This window comes from Peromyscus californicus, unplaced genomic scaffold (genome assembly GCF_007827085.1).
Source record: "Peromyscus californicus insignis strain IS unplaced genomic scaffold, ASM782708v3 Scaffold_19__1_contigs__length_69161282, whole genome shotgun sequence".
Taxonomy (NCBI): domain Eukaryota; kingdom Metazoa; phylum Chordata; class Mammalia; order Rodentia; family Cricetidae; genus Peromyscus; species Peromyscus californicus.
The window spans coordinates 65,236,896-65,252,775 of record NW_026294491.1 but is presented as its reverse complement, the minus strand read 5'-3'; the positions used below and the strand labels follow the sequence as shown (position 1 = coordinate 65,252,775).

Sequence of the window (15,880 nt, the reverse complement as noted above, 5' to 3'; positions counted from 1 at the left end):
CTTTAGTGGAATTTGTCAAGGGGGGAGCCCTTGAAATGGAGACCCAGAGCTGTTCATTAGCTCTGTGTCTAGAGAGATGGGTAGATTTGAACAGGGAGAGTCACAGTGGTTCGGGCCTTCCAGGCATGGAGTCTAGCCCAAGACAGCCTGAAGCCTGAGAAAGCAGTTTGGACCACAGAGCAAATTTGGGAGGGTCTGGAGACTGGAGCTGGAACAAGGCTGAGGGAGGCTCCTAGGAAGCTGCCACAGGATCCATGAGGACTGGGTCCTGCTCCATCTGCTGGCCCAGCCAAGGCCGCCATGCCCTTGCTCCACCAGATTGCTCCAACGAGCCTTTTGAAGAGGTGTGGTTGGTTGCTAAGATCTATAGCAAGCGATTTCATTCTAAATCAACCATGTAATGGAATCTGAGACATTTTTCCTCACAGACTCAGTACTGGCTTGTGTGTGTGTGTGTGTGTGTGTGTGTGTGTGAACTTTACACAAGCTAGAGTCATCAGAGAGGAAAGAGCCTCAGTTGAGGAAACACCTCCATAATATCCAGCTCTAAGTCATTTTCTTAATTAGTGATTGATGGGGGAGGGCCCAGCACATGGTGGGTGGTGCCATCCCTGGACAGATAGTCCTGGGTTCTATATGAAAGCAGGCTGATCAAGCCAGGGGAAGCAAGCCAGTAAGCAGCACCCCTTGTGGCTTCTGCATCAACTCCTGCCTCCAGGATTCTATCCTGTTTGAGTTCCTGTCCTAACCGTTCAATAATCAACAGCAACATGGAAGTGTAAGCCAAATAAACCCTTTCCTCCGCAACTTGCTTTTTGGTCATGGTGTTTTGCTGTAGCAATAGAAACTCTAACTAAGACAGTCCCCATCAGCAAGCTGTCCTTCCAAGTACTTAAGAAGTAGCACACATTCCTGAATGAGTCAATTCTAGTCACCGTGTCAAGTGACACTGAGAAAGGCCTTTCTTTTGGCTTTTTGTTGCTCAGTTTCCAGGAAAGCACATCTCAGCTTAGGCCTTACTCCTAGTTTCTCCTCTGGGGGCGGAGTCTAAGATTCTGGCAGCCCCTCCTTCCATCTAAGACAAGGCTTGCCCATGCAGATGCCTCTAGGGACCAGCTCCTCTGAGTGAAGACTAGAGGAACTAGAGACCTGGTGCCTTACTTTGCCATTTCTTGGGCACTTCCTTTTTCCAAGAAAATCCAGAAGTTTGGGGTTTTATGTGAAACCTTCCTTTTTCAAATGTTGCCTTTAACCCATGCTTCTGGCTGCCATCTTGGGTCCACAGAGGTATTTGTGCTGTGTGACTGGGGTGTGTTTGTTGATCATGTACCTTCTGTGGACCTGTTCTCTCTTTCACAGGTAGTGGACTTTGGGTTTCTCAGACTTGTGTGTGTTTCACCTGGTGGCTGCCTCCCTTCTTCCTTATTGAATCTTCCCCCATCTTTGGAGTCTCATCACATCTTGGAGTGATAGCAAGCATAGCCCAGTGGCGTTCATTAAGTAGAGTCAAATAAAACTATGCCTACAGGGCTAGTGAGGTGGCTCAGTGGTTAGGACCACTTGGTGTTCTTCCCAGCACCCATGCTGAGTGATCTACAACCACCTGGAACTCCAGTTCCGGGGGATTCAATCCAGTGTCCTCTTCTGACTTCCACTGATACCTGCACACATGTGGCATACACTTACACACACACACTTAAATAAAAATTGAAAAATAAATCTTTTTTGCTCTTGTTGTTTAAAGAACAACAAGATGGGGCTGGAGTGATGACTCAGCAGCTAATAGGAGACCCAGGTTCAGTTCCCAGCTTCCCCTGGGATCCAGCACCCTCCTTTGGCACCAGGCTTGTGCATAGTGCACTTACATACATGCAAGAAAAACACTCAAGTACGTAAAATAAAAATATAATAAATAATTTTAAAAAGATTCAAATATTAAAATCATGCCCTGGAATTTAGCTATAATTACTCACTAAAGTATCGTAAGTTCATTAGAAATGGCTTTGTGGTTGGCTTATTAATTTACCAATGGTTGGCTTATTAATTTACCAATAGTGGGATGACATCTTGATATAAAGCCAGACAGCATGGACTGAAAATAATGGAATATACACTTGCATGCACCCACGCACATGCGCACGTACGGGCACACACACACACACACACACACACACACACACACACACACACACACACACCTTTCATGGGCAAGAATAACAGTGATTTGCCACAAGAGTGTTTGTATGTTATTTTTGTCTCTTTTAAAAGAAACATCTAAAGGATGCCCTTCAGTAGAAGGGAACTCTTTGTGGACCTTAAGTGAAGCATGAATGCATTACGTTGCCTTTTTTATGGCCCACAAGATAACAGGAACATTTTCTTTGGCATTTGAAAAGGGCGAAATTGGAAAAGTGCAGAATTATATTGGAACTAAAAGGAAAATTCTTTTAAAAATTATAGTTGCAAGTGTCCCCTTTAAGTGGACTCATATCTCTTCATCTCTAATTTTTACCAATTACTTTAACTCTTGGGAAAATTATAGGACTTCTAGAAAGAGGCTTCATAATTAAGGGAAATGCACAGAGGGTGAAATCACCTACGAAAGTGTGCCCTAGAAAATGTTCACACTTAATGCTGGGCATCAGCCTGGAGCTAGCTGATTGTTGGAATCACACAGGGAAGAAAGAGGAACAGTGGGCTTGCGGGTGATTGACATGTGTTACTGTGATGGGGAGCCACAGCAGCAGGCTTGTTTCCAAAGACGCCCAGAAAGGTAGACCAGAAGCTTGCTTCTTGAATCTGAGCAGAGAATAACTAAGCAGCTGTCTGTTCAGTGTGGAGTTCATTATTGTGGATTCAGAAATAGGAAGGGTGCCCACTGCTTCCCCAGATCCCCAAGGTGGGTGTCAGACCTGATTAACTCTCCGTTGCCCCTTCACGACCCCCAGGAGCTGTTCAGTGTCACCCAGCCTACTCTAATTTATTCTTCTTATTTCCCGGTTCCCTCAGGGGCCGACACCCTTTCTGGTGTGTTGAAGTCACAGGGTTCCTTGTTAATTATTGTGTTTGCACTTTCCCTAACATGCCAGCATCAAGCCATATTCTCCGGGGGAAAGAATTTTTTCCAATCCACACTCCTAAACATCTTGCCTCACTTTTTCATTCTCTTGCTCCGAAGTGGCGGCCTTTGTCCAAGTAGAGAAAATAGAAGAAACGTGCTTGGTGTGTGTGGAGACTCATTTCCCTGGTCCCTGAGCTGGCTCTGATCGCCTGTGTCTTTCCCAATATTTCTTATTTTTATTTTTGTCAAATTAACATTTGAGTGGTTTCCAGTCTTTCCCCACAAGTATTCCAGAATGGCAGAAAACAGTAGGCAGGCAGATTCCGCACGGACGCAGTGAGGGCTGCATTTCTTTGAGTTTCCTGTTGATGTTAAAATATATATGAATACCACAGTACCCTGAAGTATCTGTGTTTGTTTTTAAATAAAATAAGGCCCCTTCCTACACAGGCATGCACTCTTCAAACAATGGATTCTCTAGGAGGGAGATTTATTCTGTGGCATCGTAATGGGTCCAGGGGGTGGGAATGGGGGATACTGAGACATAATTCTGAAGGCTGTATGCATACAGAACAGGTAATTCAGTTGCAGATAATTCTATTAAAGTGTTAGATTTGGGGATTTATATGTCTTATCTGTACTAAATATAAGAATTCAGATGATCTTACTTTAAATCTTCCTGGCATATTTTTTTCCTGAATCTTTCCTCCTCTTTGCCTGTCGGGTGGACATTACCAGCGGTAGGACCTAGAAAACACCAGTACTAATTAAATTTTACATTTTCAATAAGAGTACAGTAAGATGCAGGTGAGAAATAACTTTGAGACGCATATGAGGACATTATTAGTGTTTCCATGTTCTGTAGATCTTGATGTAATGATTATCTCTCTAATCTATGCAAGTGTTTTCGATAATACTTTCAATGGTTGAAAGATAAAACCATTTTTTACATAGACATAAATGCTATAAATATGATCTAGTGAGATTCATCATTTCATTTGCTTCCTATTCATCCACCATGAGCTGGAACTTAACACTGCTACAAAGACTTAAAATCCAAATTAGGAACTCGTATTCATACAACACCTGTTTCTGAGTCTGCGAGTCCTCTGCCGCATTCCTGTATGTATTAAGTATCATAATTAATTCTCACGATGTCCTCATGATGGTTATTTTTGTTGTAGTATTGGTTGAAGACATTGTTGTGTGTTCAGCTGAGGTTTCATACTTACCCCATTTCTAGCAGAAAGACACTATTATTTTCTCTAATTACCAACTTCCCACTTTATATTCCAGAAAAGTGAAGCAGCACTTACTAATTCCTTTTAGAACTGAAGTGACATGGGTGGAGGTCATGTGGGGAGAGTACCTAAAACTCCTGGTGTAGAAATACACCTCCGTTTGGCCTCATAGGCCCTGGAGCTTATGGGTGTGTCAGAGCATCACAGGAACACTCCCGGGTTTATAGCATCATTTGTCTCTGTGGAGGGACTGTGAGAGCAGAGGTCACACTTGTCCCCAGGCTGGTACACACACAGAACTATGGATACAGACTCTTTGGAGCTCTATGATGCTCTATTTTTCTGGCTTCCAGGGTCTGGTCACTTTCTGCATGAGATTGTTCTGAGGTCATAAGTACATCATTTTCTCTCCACTCTCTCAAAATGAAAATGTGTTCATGAGGTGCCTTCTGTGGCTTCTGAAGTGGCAGCCTTCTTTTAGAGAAGAGATGAGATCATCTCTACAGAGGGAAGTTGACAACATACTCATGTCCTTGGCGTGGTTGTTCTTAAACTCAATGTTGCTTAAGTCCCCCAATTGCTGTGCCCATTAACCTAGATCTTACTAGAAAAGAAAAACCTATTTTCCTAGTGTTTGGAGGAGCTTCTTGATATGACTTAACCGTCTTTGGCAATTATCACAATAGCAGTTTACTTATTATGAAGTCCTTGCACATTGCATCATGGTACCCACTGTCTTTATTTTTGAAGCCTGGGTGAAGACTATGAAGAGTACCTCACTGCACATTCTCGGTACTTACATACTAGTGATGACTTTCCCATCTCGTACTTATGGAAATCACAAATGCCTCCCGGCACGGCCAAACATTCACCAATGAGTAAAACTGCTTCCAGTCGAGACTGTCTGAATTAGAGTTAGTGTGCAAGGCAGGCCTCTAACTTTACTCTTTTCTAGAAAGCCAATGTTACCAAAAACATTTATTATACTAACCTGATTTTGCCACCAAATGAAATGACATGTTTATTATGACTAGGCTTTCCATATATGCCTTAATTTGTTCCTGATTTTTAAAAAAGATTCATGTTTAGGTGTGTGTGTGTGCAAGTGCAGGTGCCTGTGGAGGTCAGAAGAGGGCATCAGATTCCTTGGAACTGGTTCCAGGTGGCTGTGAGCTCCCAATATGAGTACTGGGAACTGGAGTGCTGGGAACTGAATTTACGTCTTCTGAAAGAGCAGCAAGTTCTCGTAACCCCTGAGCCATCTTTCTAGCTCTATGATTCTTCCTTGGTTTTTTTTTTTTTTGTTTTTTTTTTTTTGCTTTATTTATTGGGTTTTGCATCATCTTTTTTCCTTTGCTGGGGATCAGACTGAGGGCCTCACACTTGCTAAACATATGCTGTACCAACTGACTTATGTCCCCAACCCCTATATCATATAAATTATTACAATAAATTTGTAGTGTGTATGGTAATAAGAAAACTATCCTTCAGGATCATGGTCACTTTTATGCAGTTATTTTTCTGTATGAAGCCTAAAGTAATTTTCTACAGTTCACCGTAAAACCTGTTGAAACTGTAATTACATTAACATAGTAATTTGAGATTAATTTTCACCTTGTATTTTCAAGAACACAGGGTTCAATATTATTGTTAGAAGTAAATTGCTTAGAGCTTTGAAGTCATTTTGAGAAGTCTGTTTACTGTGCTGGGTTAGTAGTTCATGACGTGAATGGAAGAGACACACCCAGCGCAAAGGGAGAATGGAGACTGTTTCTTATAGTTATTTTCAGTGGAACTTTAGGAGAGAAACGAAGTCACTAACCACTGATATTTGAGTAATATTTAGGTTGAAGGTGTCCTGGCTTGGTGTGCATGTCAGAGGCTACCTGCCTATCGTGTATGGAGCAGGAAGGGTCTCTGGAAATGGCTCGGTTCAGAGGAGATCGGCTAAGACCTCACAAAGTGGATTTGTGAATTATTTACATTTTAACTAAGGTAGCTTTTTTAGTAAAGGGAGGGAAGGAAGACAAAATATCTCATTTTCTCTTTTTATAAAAGATATATTTTATTATTAAAATGTATAATTAATAGCAACAATTTAATTGTGTGTGTATCTGTATTTGTATATGGGTTCATAGGTGTGGTTACCTATGTGTATCTATTTGTGTATGGGTGCGTAGTTGTGGGTACCTTTGTATATCTGTATTTGTGTATGGGTGCATAGGTGTGGATACCTGAGTGCATCTGTATTTGTGTATGGGTGCATAGGTGTGGATACCTGTGTGTATGTTTATTTGTGTATGGGTGCTTAGGTGTGGGTACCTGTGTGTATCGTTATTTGTGTGTGGGTACATAGGATAGAGGTGTTAGAGTCCCTGAAGCTGGAGTTACAACCATCTGATGTGGATGTTGGGACCTGAACTTGGATCCTCTATAAGAGCAGTACATACTCTTAACCACTGAGCCATCTGTCCAGCTCCATTGTGTTCTCTTGTGTAAAGAATGCATGTGTATGTATGTATATATATATGTATGTATGTATGTCAGTAGTGTGTGTGTGTGTGTGTGTGTGTGAGAGAGAGAGAGAGAGAGAGAGAGAGAGAGAGAGAGAGATTGAGATTAAAGAGGCCAGCAGGAGGAAGTGGGGAAATAGATGGGGGAATGAAGGAGTATGGGGAAAATATGAGCAAAGTACAATGATACATATGTACTAAAATGCCAGATAACTCATAAAATATACAGGTCTTTAGAAACCCTGTGAAGTGATTTCAGACTCAGGATAATAGTACTGCTCCCACCACCTGTTCCCAGACACACTAGAAATGACTACCTCTGCTCTTACTGTTCAGAAGAACTTTGTTGGGCACAGAGTGAGGTTAAATTGCCAGACCTATTGAGATCTAACTTGAAGAAACTTGCAGTTACCAAAAAGACGGTTTGAAACATACATGGCCTTCGGTTATATTTAACAAGGAGTCTCATTTCAAGTACACATTTCTGCCTTGAGATGCCAGCTTCTGATAATCCAGGCTTCCGGTGGTCATCCAAGGATGATGCTCATCTGCTTGTTTCTCCTCTTCTCAGTGTTCTGACAACTTGTTTGTGTGCTTTATGGCATATGTGAGACATTAGTGTAGTCACACAAGCTTTTCCGTAGAGGGAGGTGTGGGTAAAATCATGTAGACAGTGAACCCAAAGGAAGCCCCAGGGTCAGACTCATGGTTCCTGAGGAAGACGTTTGCGGCTCAAATGTGGTTCATGGACCAGTAGTGTTAGCATCTCCTGGGAGTTCCTGAGAAATTTCAGGTTCTCAGGTCCCCTGCTCTGATGTAGAATCAGAATCTGCATTTTAGGAGATTCCAAATGGGCTCTGGGTGCATTCAGGTGTAAGGACAGAGCTAAGCCGTGTCTTCCTAACACGGACACATGTGAATCAAAGCTTAATTCTAGAAAACAATGTATCTTTATGTGTATGAGTGTTCAGCCTCCGTGTGTGTGTGTGTGTGTGTGTGTGTGTGTGTGTGTGTGTGTGTGTGTGTGTGTACTCTACATTTATATGCCGGGCCTGTGGAGTCCAGAGGAAGGTGCTGGATCCCCTGGAACTGGGGTTGTGGGAGGCTGAAAGCTACCATGTGGGTGTTGGGAACTGGGAACCCAGGTCCTCTGCAAGAGCAACAAGTGCTCTTAACACCTGAGCATCTCTCCGGCCCTGGAACTGACGGGAAACTTTAAAATGGAAGGTTCACTCTCTTGAGTTGTGCTGGGCACATTTCTGTGGTGACGTCCTTGGATGCTGCAGATGCAGAGCATGGCGGTCCTATGCCCCATCCGAGGCAGGCAGTGTGCAGGTAGGAACTAGAGGAGCAGAAATAGCAGCAGACTTGAACTTGAAACCTGTAACTGTGCAAACCGAGACTTCCTGTCACTCGGCTGGCTGTGGCCCACACATCGCTCGAGACCCACTCATGGGCAGCTATCCTTGTTACTTCTGTGTGCAGATGTGCGACATTTTCTGAACCAGCAAATGTCAGGAATATTTGATTTTACTCAGTGTTCTGTTCCTGATAAAAAAAGTTGTTAATTATGCATTATTATGAATATTAGCTTTTGCTATGATTGGTGTGCGTGTTTCATGAGAGTCTGCAGGAGTCCAAGAGAGCAGGGCTCTTCCTATGGCTGTTCCCCTCTTCCTGTAGCCCAGAGCACTGACAGAAAGGACCTTCATTTACACATGGCCTTCAAGGCGAACAGAAAGGCCTTGTGTTAGGTGTTGGGTGGTTTATCTAGCAAAGAGCCAGCACTGACTGTAAGCGCTGAGACAGGATGTGGCAAGATTGTCTCTAATATAAGTAACGGTGTAGTAAGTTGATGTTGCCCTGTAACAGGCACCCACTGGGCAGCACACAGCTCCTTGAGAGTATGTGGTGACAGTGTCATCATTTCCAGAATTGTTCCTGTAGATAGCAAACCCTTTTTGACTAAGGTGGTGGCAGAGGCCTGGGGTGGGGGGGGATCAGAAGGGGCAGCAGCCTGGCGGGCTCGTCCTCCTTTTCTCTTCCTCCTGAGCTCTGCTGATGATCTGTATTATAGTAGCTGCAGTCAGTAAAGATCCACAGGGATTTCTCCCTTTTTTCCATTTTTCTCTCTCAGGTGTTTTTTAACCCTTCAGAATTAGGGGAAACTTTGAACTCCAGCACTCTTATTTCATTGTTGTCCGTCTGTTTGTTTTGCAAAGATAGAGTATACAAATCATAGAAAATCCCTTTTCCTCATTATTCTGGAAGCACCATAGGAACATCATGGTTTATAAGGAGCAGGGATGCCCTCACCTGCTGAGCCATCCAGATGTGGTTGCTAGGAACTGAACCCAAGTCTTCTGTAGGAGCAGGAATGCTCTCAACTGTGAGCCATCCAGATGTGGGTGGGTGCTGGGACTGAACCCAGGTCTTCTACAGGAGCAGGAATGCTCTCAACTGTGAGCCATCCAGATGTGGGTGCTGGTACTGAACCCAGGTCTTCTACAGGAGCAGGAATGTTCTCAACTGTGAGCTATCCCTCCACCCTTCAGACTCTTCTTAAGGGCAGGATTTGACTTGGTGCCACCAGTCACATGTTGCTTACTCAGCCTGTTTCTTATACAGTCCCAGCCCACAAACCCATGGGTGGCACACTTCCCTCAGTGGGCTGAGTGCTCCCACATCAATCATTAATCAAGAAAACGCCCCGGCCATGGCCATGCTGCCTGCAGGCCAATCTGCTGGAGGCATTTTCTCAGTTGAGGTTCCCTCCTTAAGATGATCCTAGCTGTGTCAAGCTGACAGACGGCCAACCAGCATACAGACTTACAGCTGGCTCATTTCTTTCCCGACTATTTTTTAAAAACAAAAACAGCTATTCTGGTCATTCTCATTGAACCTGGTGTTATTTTGGAAGAGGAAAAAAAAATAGGATTGGCTGGGCTGGGTGGGTCTTAACCTCTCTTCCTGTTTCCCAGAGTTAAGAATTTGTTTTTGACAACTGACATTTAGTAACTTTTTATCTGGCTGGAGAAGTGCCCCAATCTAAGTTGGTTCTTGTCTCTGCTTCTTACAATTATCTCTAAAAAGAGCAAAAAATGGCCCTCCCTGCTGAGGAGCTACACTACCTCTCGGTCTTTTTTTGACTGAAATTTTAGCTCTGCCTCCTAGCTTAGGAAAAGGGAGTCACCTAAACTTTGAAATGACTTAGGTTATGACTTCTATGACTTAGACCAAGTGAGATCTGTTATGTGTTTATTACTTAAAAGTCGCTGTGTCATAGTTCTCTGCCATGTGTTTTTTACTTAAAGGAATGGTTGATAATTTTTAATATTTTTAAAGTAGCTTTAAATTAAATCTGCCCCCAAAGACCCAAATGAGCTCAGCTCACAAGTTATTCTTACTTTGTAGGAAGTTCAGGGATTCACTATTTTGCTTGAAATCATTTCAAATGTTTAATGCAACATGTGGTAGCAGGATTTACTTAGAAGTGTGTATTTTTAATGGCTTAGAGAGGGTCATTCCCAGGCCATGGTGACTCCTTTGGAATGGCTGAACTTAGCCTGTCCAGTGCCACAAACACAGGGGAGGTCCATGCAGTGAGAGACCAGAGCACTCCCTTCAATTTCCCCAAGGTTGCTTCTAGGAAGCAGCTCAGAAGCATGATATTTTCTGCAGAGGACCTCAGGTGTCCTGAACTGAGCCGGTTGAGTAAGTTGACAGTCGGCCAGTTTAACAGGATGCTCAGCTATTAAGGCATGCAGATACCTTCAGACCTGTTTCCTAGGATGGATCCCTCTTGGGATTTCAAAAGAATATGTAAATTAGAGAGAAGAAGATGAGCTTGTTCGTGTAAGCAACTGACAGGGTAACTTCTACCGTCCTCAGCGACAAGCTTCCTTAATTGACTTCCAGAAACCAGTCTCCTCAGATAGCTGCTGGTTTAGAATTAATCTCCTCCTTGCCTCTCTGAGTTCTTATCGTGAAGAGTCTTGAGAGTTTGTGAGGAGCTCAGCTGGCCCCAGGCTTTAAATACCGTGTGGATGCCAATGATCTTTACGTTACATCTCCAGCTACCTGACTTGAGACTGTGTATATTCTTCCTTCCTTCCTCTCTCCCTACTTTTCTCTCTTCCTCCCTCTCCTCCCCTTCCCTTCCCTTCCCTTCCCTTCTCCCCTTCCCTCCCTCCCTCCCTCCTCTCCCTCCCTCTCTCCCTTTTCTGTTTGAGACAGAGCTTTGTGTAGCCCAGGCTGCCCATGAACATGTAACATAGTCGAGTATGGCCTTGAACATCTGGTTTTCCCACCTCTACCTCCTGAGTGCTGGGAGTTCAGGTGGATCATGCCTGGTTCATGTAGCAGTGGGGATTAAGCCAAGGGCTTTGCAAATGCTAGGCAGGCAGTCTACTGAGTTACAGCCCCACCTCAGATTTGAATGTATTTTCAACTATGTAACAGATATGTCTACATTGATGTCAGCTGGATATGCCACATTTAACGTAGATGAAACTGAATTGTCATTTTCTCTTGCCCTGCCAAACCTGTGCCAACCGAACTATTCCCCATCATGACTGTGGCAATTTCATACATTCCCCTAACTGCAAAGAAAGTAATTCTTGGCGTCATCTCGTCTAATTTCTTCCTTTGGTGCCCTACAACCTGTCCCTTGGATATCATGAAGATTCTGCCTCAAAAACAGAACCCATTACTTCTCACCATAGCTACCCCACTTGGAATACCAGCATCTGTTGTCTGGACCACGGAGACAGTCTCCCAGCTGCCCTTGAAGCTGGAAGGGAAGGATCCTTTTAAAATGATCAAGCCATGTCACATCTGTGTTCAGTGCCCTTCAAAGACTTCCTCTGTGCTTTTGATTAAGGCTCTGTTTGCTCTGTCCCCACGGGTTCTCTCATAAACAGTTACTCACCACTCTTCTACCTGCCATGAAAGCACCGAGGCCTAGGAAGTTTGGAGACAGTATCTCACAGCTTATGTAGATGTGACATCTTTCCAGCTAGCTCTAGATCCCTCAGCCTCTGAAGCTTGGCTTGGAGGATAATAAGGGCATGTTGTAGTGCACCCCAATCCTCCACAGGCTTTGAAGTATGTACTGTTAATTCACAAACAAGACAACCAGAGAGGTTTTTTTTTTCTGCTAGTCAGTTTCCCCCATCCCTAAAGGACCATGTTGTGACCCTCTGTTTTCCTTTTGTTTAAATCCACATCTCTTCATCCATTCCAGAAGTAATGTCATCTGAGCTCAGGGAAGTTGATGTTCCCACGTCCCATTCTAAGGCCACACAATGGCATGGCCTTTCCCTCACCCACAGGAGGGTGGCAAGTGGTGACTCAGCCAGGAGACTCTGGTCACTGCGTCTTCCTCAGCAGTGGACTGTAGCAAATACCTGTTCCCTTACCCCGTGATTCACTGGATGGCCAGAGCCTGGCTCCGGGAGGCTCCTATCAGGAGCTGTCCACGTCTCTGTCCCTAGTTTCCAGAGTCACGGTATACCTGCTGTCATCTGTCTCTGCTCTCAGCTGCCTTACCGGACCTAGGCCTGTCCTCTGAGAGGCCTTTTCTGAAAAGGCTGTTCCCATGTCTTCCTCTTTGGGGACTGAAATGGTTTTCGTGCTCCGTGATGACACACTTGGTAGCTCACAGCAGCATGTACTCACATGTGCATACACACACACACACACACACACACACACACACACACACACACACACACGTGTACACACATGAGGTCAACATTAGGTATTGTTCAAAGTACTGTCTCTCTTGCTTTTTGGCATAGGTCTCTCACTGGGACCTGGAGTTCAATGATGATTAGGCTAGGCAGGATGCCCGGCCGGGGGTTCACCTGTGTCCTCCCCCCCACTGCCCCCAGTGCTGTTATCATAAACCCTGCCAGGCCTGGATTTTTACAAGGGTCTTGGGATTGAGCTCAGGGCCGTTCCTCAGGCCTCTCTTAGGGCTCTCCTCCCCATCTTAGTTTTACCAGTTGAGATATATGACAATACATCCTGACCAAACCTCGTTCAAAGGTCTGGAGCCTTCTGTCTTAGTTTTTCTAAGGGAAGAAGTAAGAACATGACTAAATCTCTGACCAAGCATTGAAACAAGAAGGCTCAGTTCTGAGCCAGTTAATTGTTAGAATTAGTTTATTCCAAATGGACTAATTTGGAGTCAGCTTATTCTTTGATGTCTCAAACATTATGCCACCTCAGAAAGGATATGCTACAGGAAACAGCAAAATAAAAATAACCTGTTGAGGTTTGCTTAATGAACCACAGTCTCACACCTGGGGAATACCAACTCCTCTTTAATTTTTTTCTCTTTAAATTTTATGTAAATCATACCCAGATGGTTAATAGAAGCATAAATTGCTTTTCACCGTATGTGGAAACCTTGGAGATTCATTTTTACACTATCATAACAAAGATGCATTCATATGTACTATACTATTTGTTGTGTGTGTGTGGTGTGTGTGGGATGTGTGAGTGTGTGTGATATGTGTGTCGTGTTTGAGTGTGTGGTGTGTGTGTACATATGGTATGTGATATAGTGTAAGTGTGTGTGGTATTTGAAGGGTGTGTGTGTGTGTGTGTGTGTGTGTGTGTGTGTGTTTAAAGAGTACACTTTAGGGATTTTATGACTAGGCCTCTGGTAGAGACTCCTCATTGTGCCCAGGAGGGCCACCTCACTCCTCAGCTGGTGCAGAGCATCTGGGCATGTGGTAGGAGCCCTGTGACCAGCCACCTAGGATAGACAACATCCTGTGTTGATCATTCATTGTACCTCATGTTACCTCAGGCCTGCTGGGCCTAGAAAACTCCCTCCACTTCTGACACCTGCAGCTTCCAGGGTTCTCCAGGCCCTTGCTGTTGCCACACAGAAGTCCACAGAGAGATGACTGTGGACTTCCTCTCTGGTGGCCATCTGCTCATGCTTCTCCTGATGACCCAGCTGTGTACAGTATCAGAGTGGGTCTGTTGGGGGGCGTGCAACTCAGCCGTCGGTAGGTGGGGTGAACCGGGCATGCTGGCAAGCCTCTGTGGTCACGCCAAAACCCAAGACTTGTACCTCTGACCGCCCTTCATTATACTCTGCTTCTCCAGAATTTCTGTTCACAGTTGCCTCATAGTCTTTTTAAAATTTTTTATTACGTGTGTGTGTGTGTGTATGTGTGTGTGTGTGTGTGTGTGTGTGTGTGAACATGCTCTTGTATACATATGTAGAAATCAGAAGACAGCCTGTGGGAGCCTGTTTCCTCCTCCTGCCACGTGGCTCTCAGCGATGCACTCAGGCCATCAGACGTGGCAGCACGTGATTTTACCTCTGAGCCTTTCAGTGGCCCAAAACAGACTGTCCTTGCTTTATCGTTCATTTTGGTAGATTTTTTGCCAGCTTCTCCTCTGTAGGAGTTGAACCCTTTAAAGGCCTTGCAAATTAATTTTCGAAGTCATATATGAATATTGTTTTCTTCATTAAAAAATGGAAACTTCAGAGTTACAGCTAGCATCACTTTTAATCACCCTCACACTGCTGCCCCAAGTCCCTGTCCCCCTCCCCGCCGGCCTCCCCAGCCAGAGGCCACCACTGTGATTGGCTGTGTGTGTCTCTTGCCAACTCTTTTCCTAGTAGATGGAAACCAATGGAGAGCGACTGAAGCTGATCCTTCTCTTCCTCTCTCCCTCATGGTCCCCTTCATCCCTCCTCTCCTCTCCTTCTTCCTGGTCCCCATTTCTTTCTCTGTCTTTTCTTTGAGATCGCAGGCTGGCTGCAAAGCCTCAATCCTCCAGGGTTAGCCTCCCAAGTACTGAGAACACGCTCAACCTTCTTGGAGATCTTTCAGAGGCATGGAGATACATACATACATACATACATATGCACGTGAGCACACGTGAGCATGTATGTGCATGTGTGTGTGTGTGTGTGTGTGTGTGTGTGCAGTTATTTACCATAAATTGTCTGCCAGCAGTGCTATTTTTGTCAGTTACATTCAGGAAAGATTTGGGGGCTTCATTAGCCAGTGGTTAGGTTCGTTTTATAAACAAAGACTGTAGAATTTCACTCTTTAATTCTCTCTTCAGGTCTCAGAAGACCGAGCTTCACAATGAAGACTATATCTTGGAACTGGATTACTGCTCCTCCTCAGAACACCTGGCAGACCAGAAACTCGTCCCAGAGTTCATTAAGAAGGTAAGACCACAATGAAACAGAGAAACATCAGGCTCCTGAGTGGATGGGCTGGAGAGCAGGTCGATGGGTCGGCCACATCCCAGAGGACAGCTGGGGATGACTCTGGAACACTATGGCTCTTCTGCCCAGCCTGGGGCGACCTTGTGTCTTGTCTTGTAGGGCTGGAGATAACTTAAACCCTCAAAGGGCCTGACTCCCAGATGCCATCTCCCCCTTGTCCTGGGAGGTCTGTGTTGCTACAAGCCCCTTTCTTTCCTGAGGTGACAGGCATGCTATTGTACCAGGCGACTACCTACCTGCAGGGACTGCCTACTACCAAGACTTGTGCTTGGCATTGAACTTGTTCTGTGTTGGAGGTGGTCACAGGCACTATTTGAATTCTACATGGCGTTTGCAACAGAAGGAATGTCTGCACTCCAGACGGGGGCTGAGTTCTGTCTTCATGTGCACCAAGTTCTCTTGTATGTAGTCTTTCATATATGTTCTGTGTGTGTAGTCTCCCATGTGCTGCCATGAGCCCTGGCCAATGTCCAGAGAGTACTGATCCTGACCTACATGCATAGGGCATTGTACAACATTTCAGTGCACTGTGGCAGTCCTGGAATAGCCTGCCTGTTTTGTTTGTGTGGTCTAAGCCAGCCTCAAAGTGTAGCCAAGAATGGCTGTGAACTTCTAATTCTCTTTCCCTTTGTTTCCAGAGTACTGGGATTATGGGTCTGTATCACCATGTCTGGGTTATGTGGCACTGGGGGGTTGAACTGAGAATCTTGGTCATTTTAGGTAAGCATTTTGTCAAACTGAGTTACAGATCTTGCTGTCTTGTGTTTTATATTAAATTGTGTGTGTGTGTGTGTGT

General features: G+C 44.6%; 1 protein-coding gene across 2 annotated transcripts in view; it reads left to right on the top strand.

Moving 5' to 3' along the window:
* Rftn1 (raftlin, lipid raft linker 1) overlaps positions 1-15,880 on the top strand; it is a 199,942-nt gene that overhangs the window by 90,813 nt on the left and 93,249 nt on the right. For both annotated transcript variants that reach the window (XM_052745605.1, XM_052745607.1), the window contains exon 4: positions 14,916-15,024. In XM_052745605.1, coding sequence (XP_052601565.1) covers positions 14,916-15,024 — 109 coding nt within the window. The remainder of the gene's footprint in view (positions 1-14,915; positions 15,025-15,880) is intronic.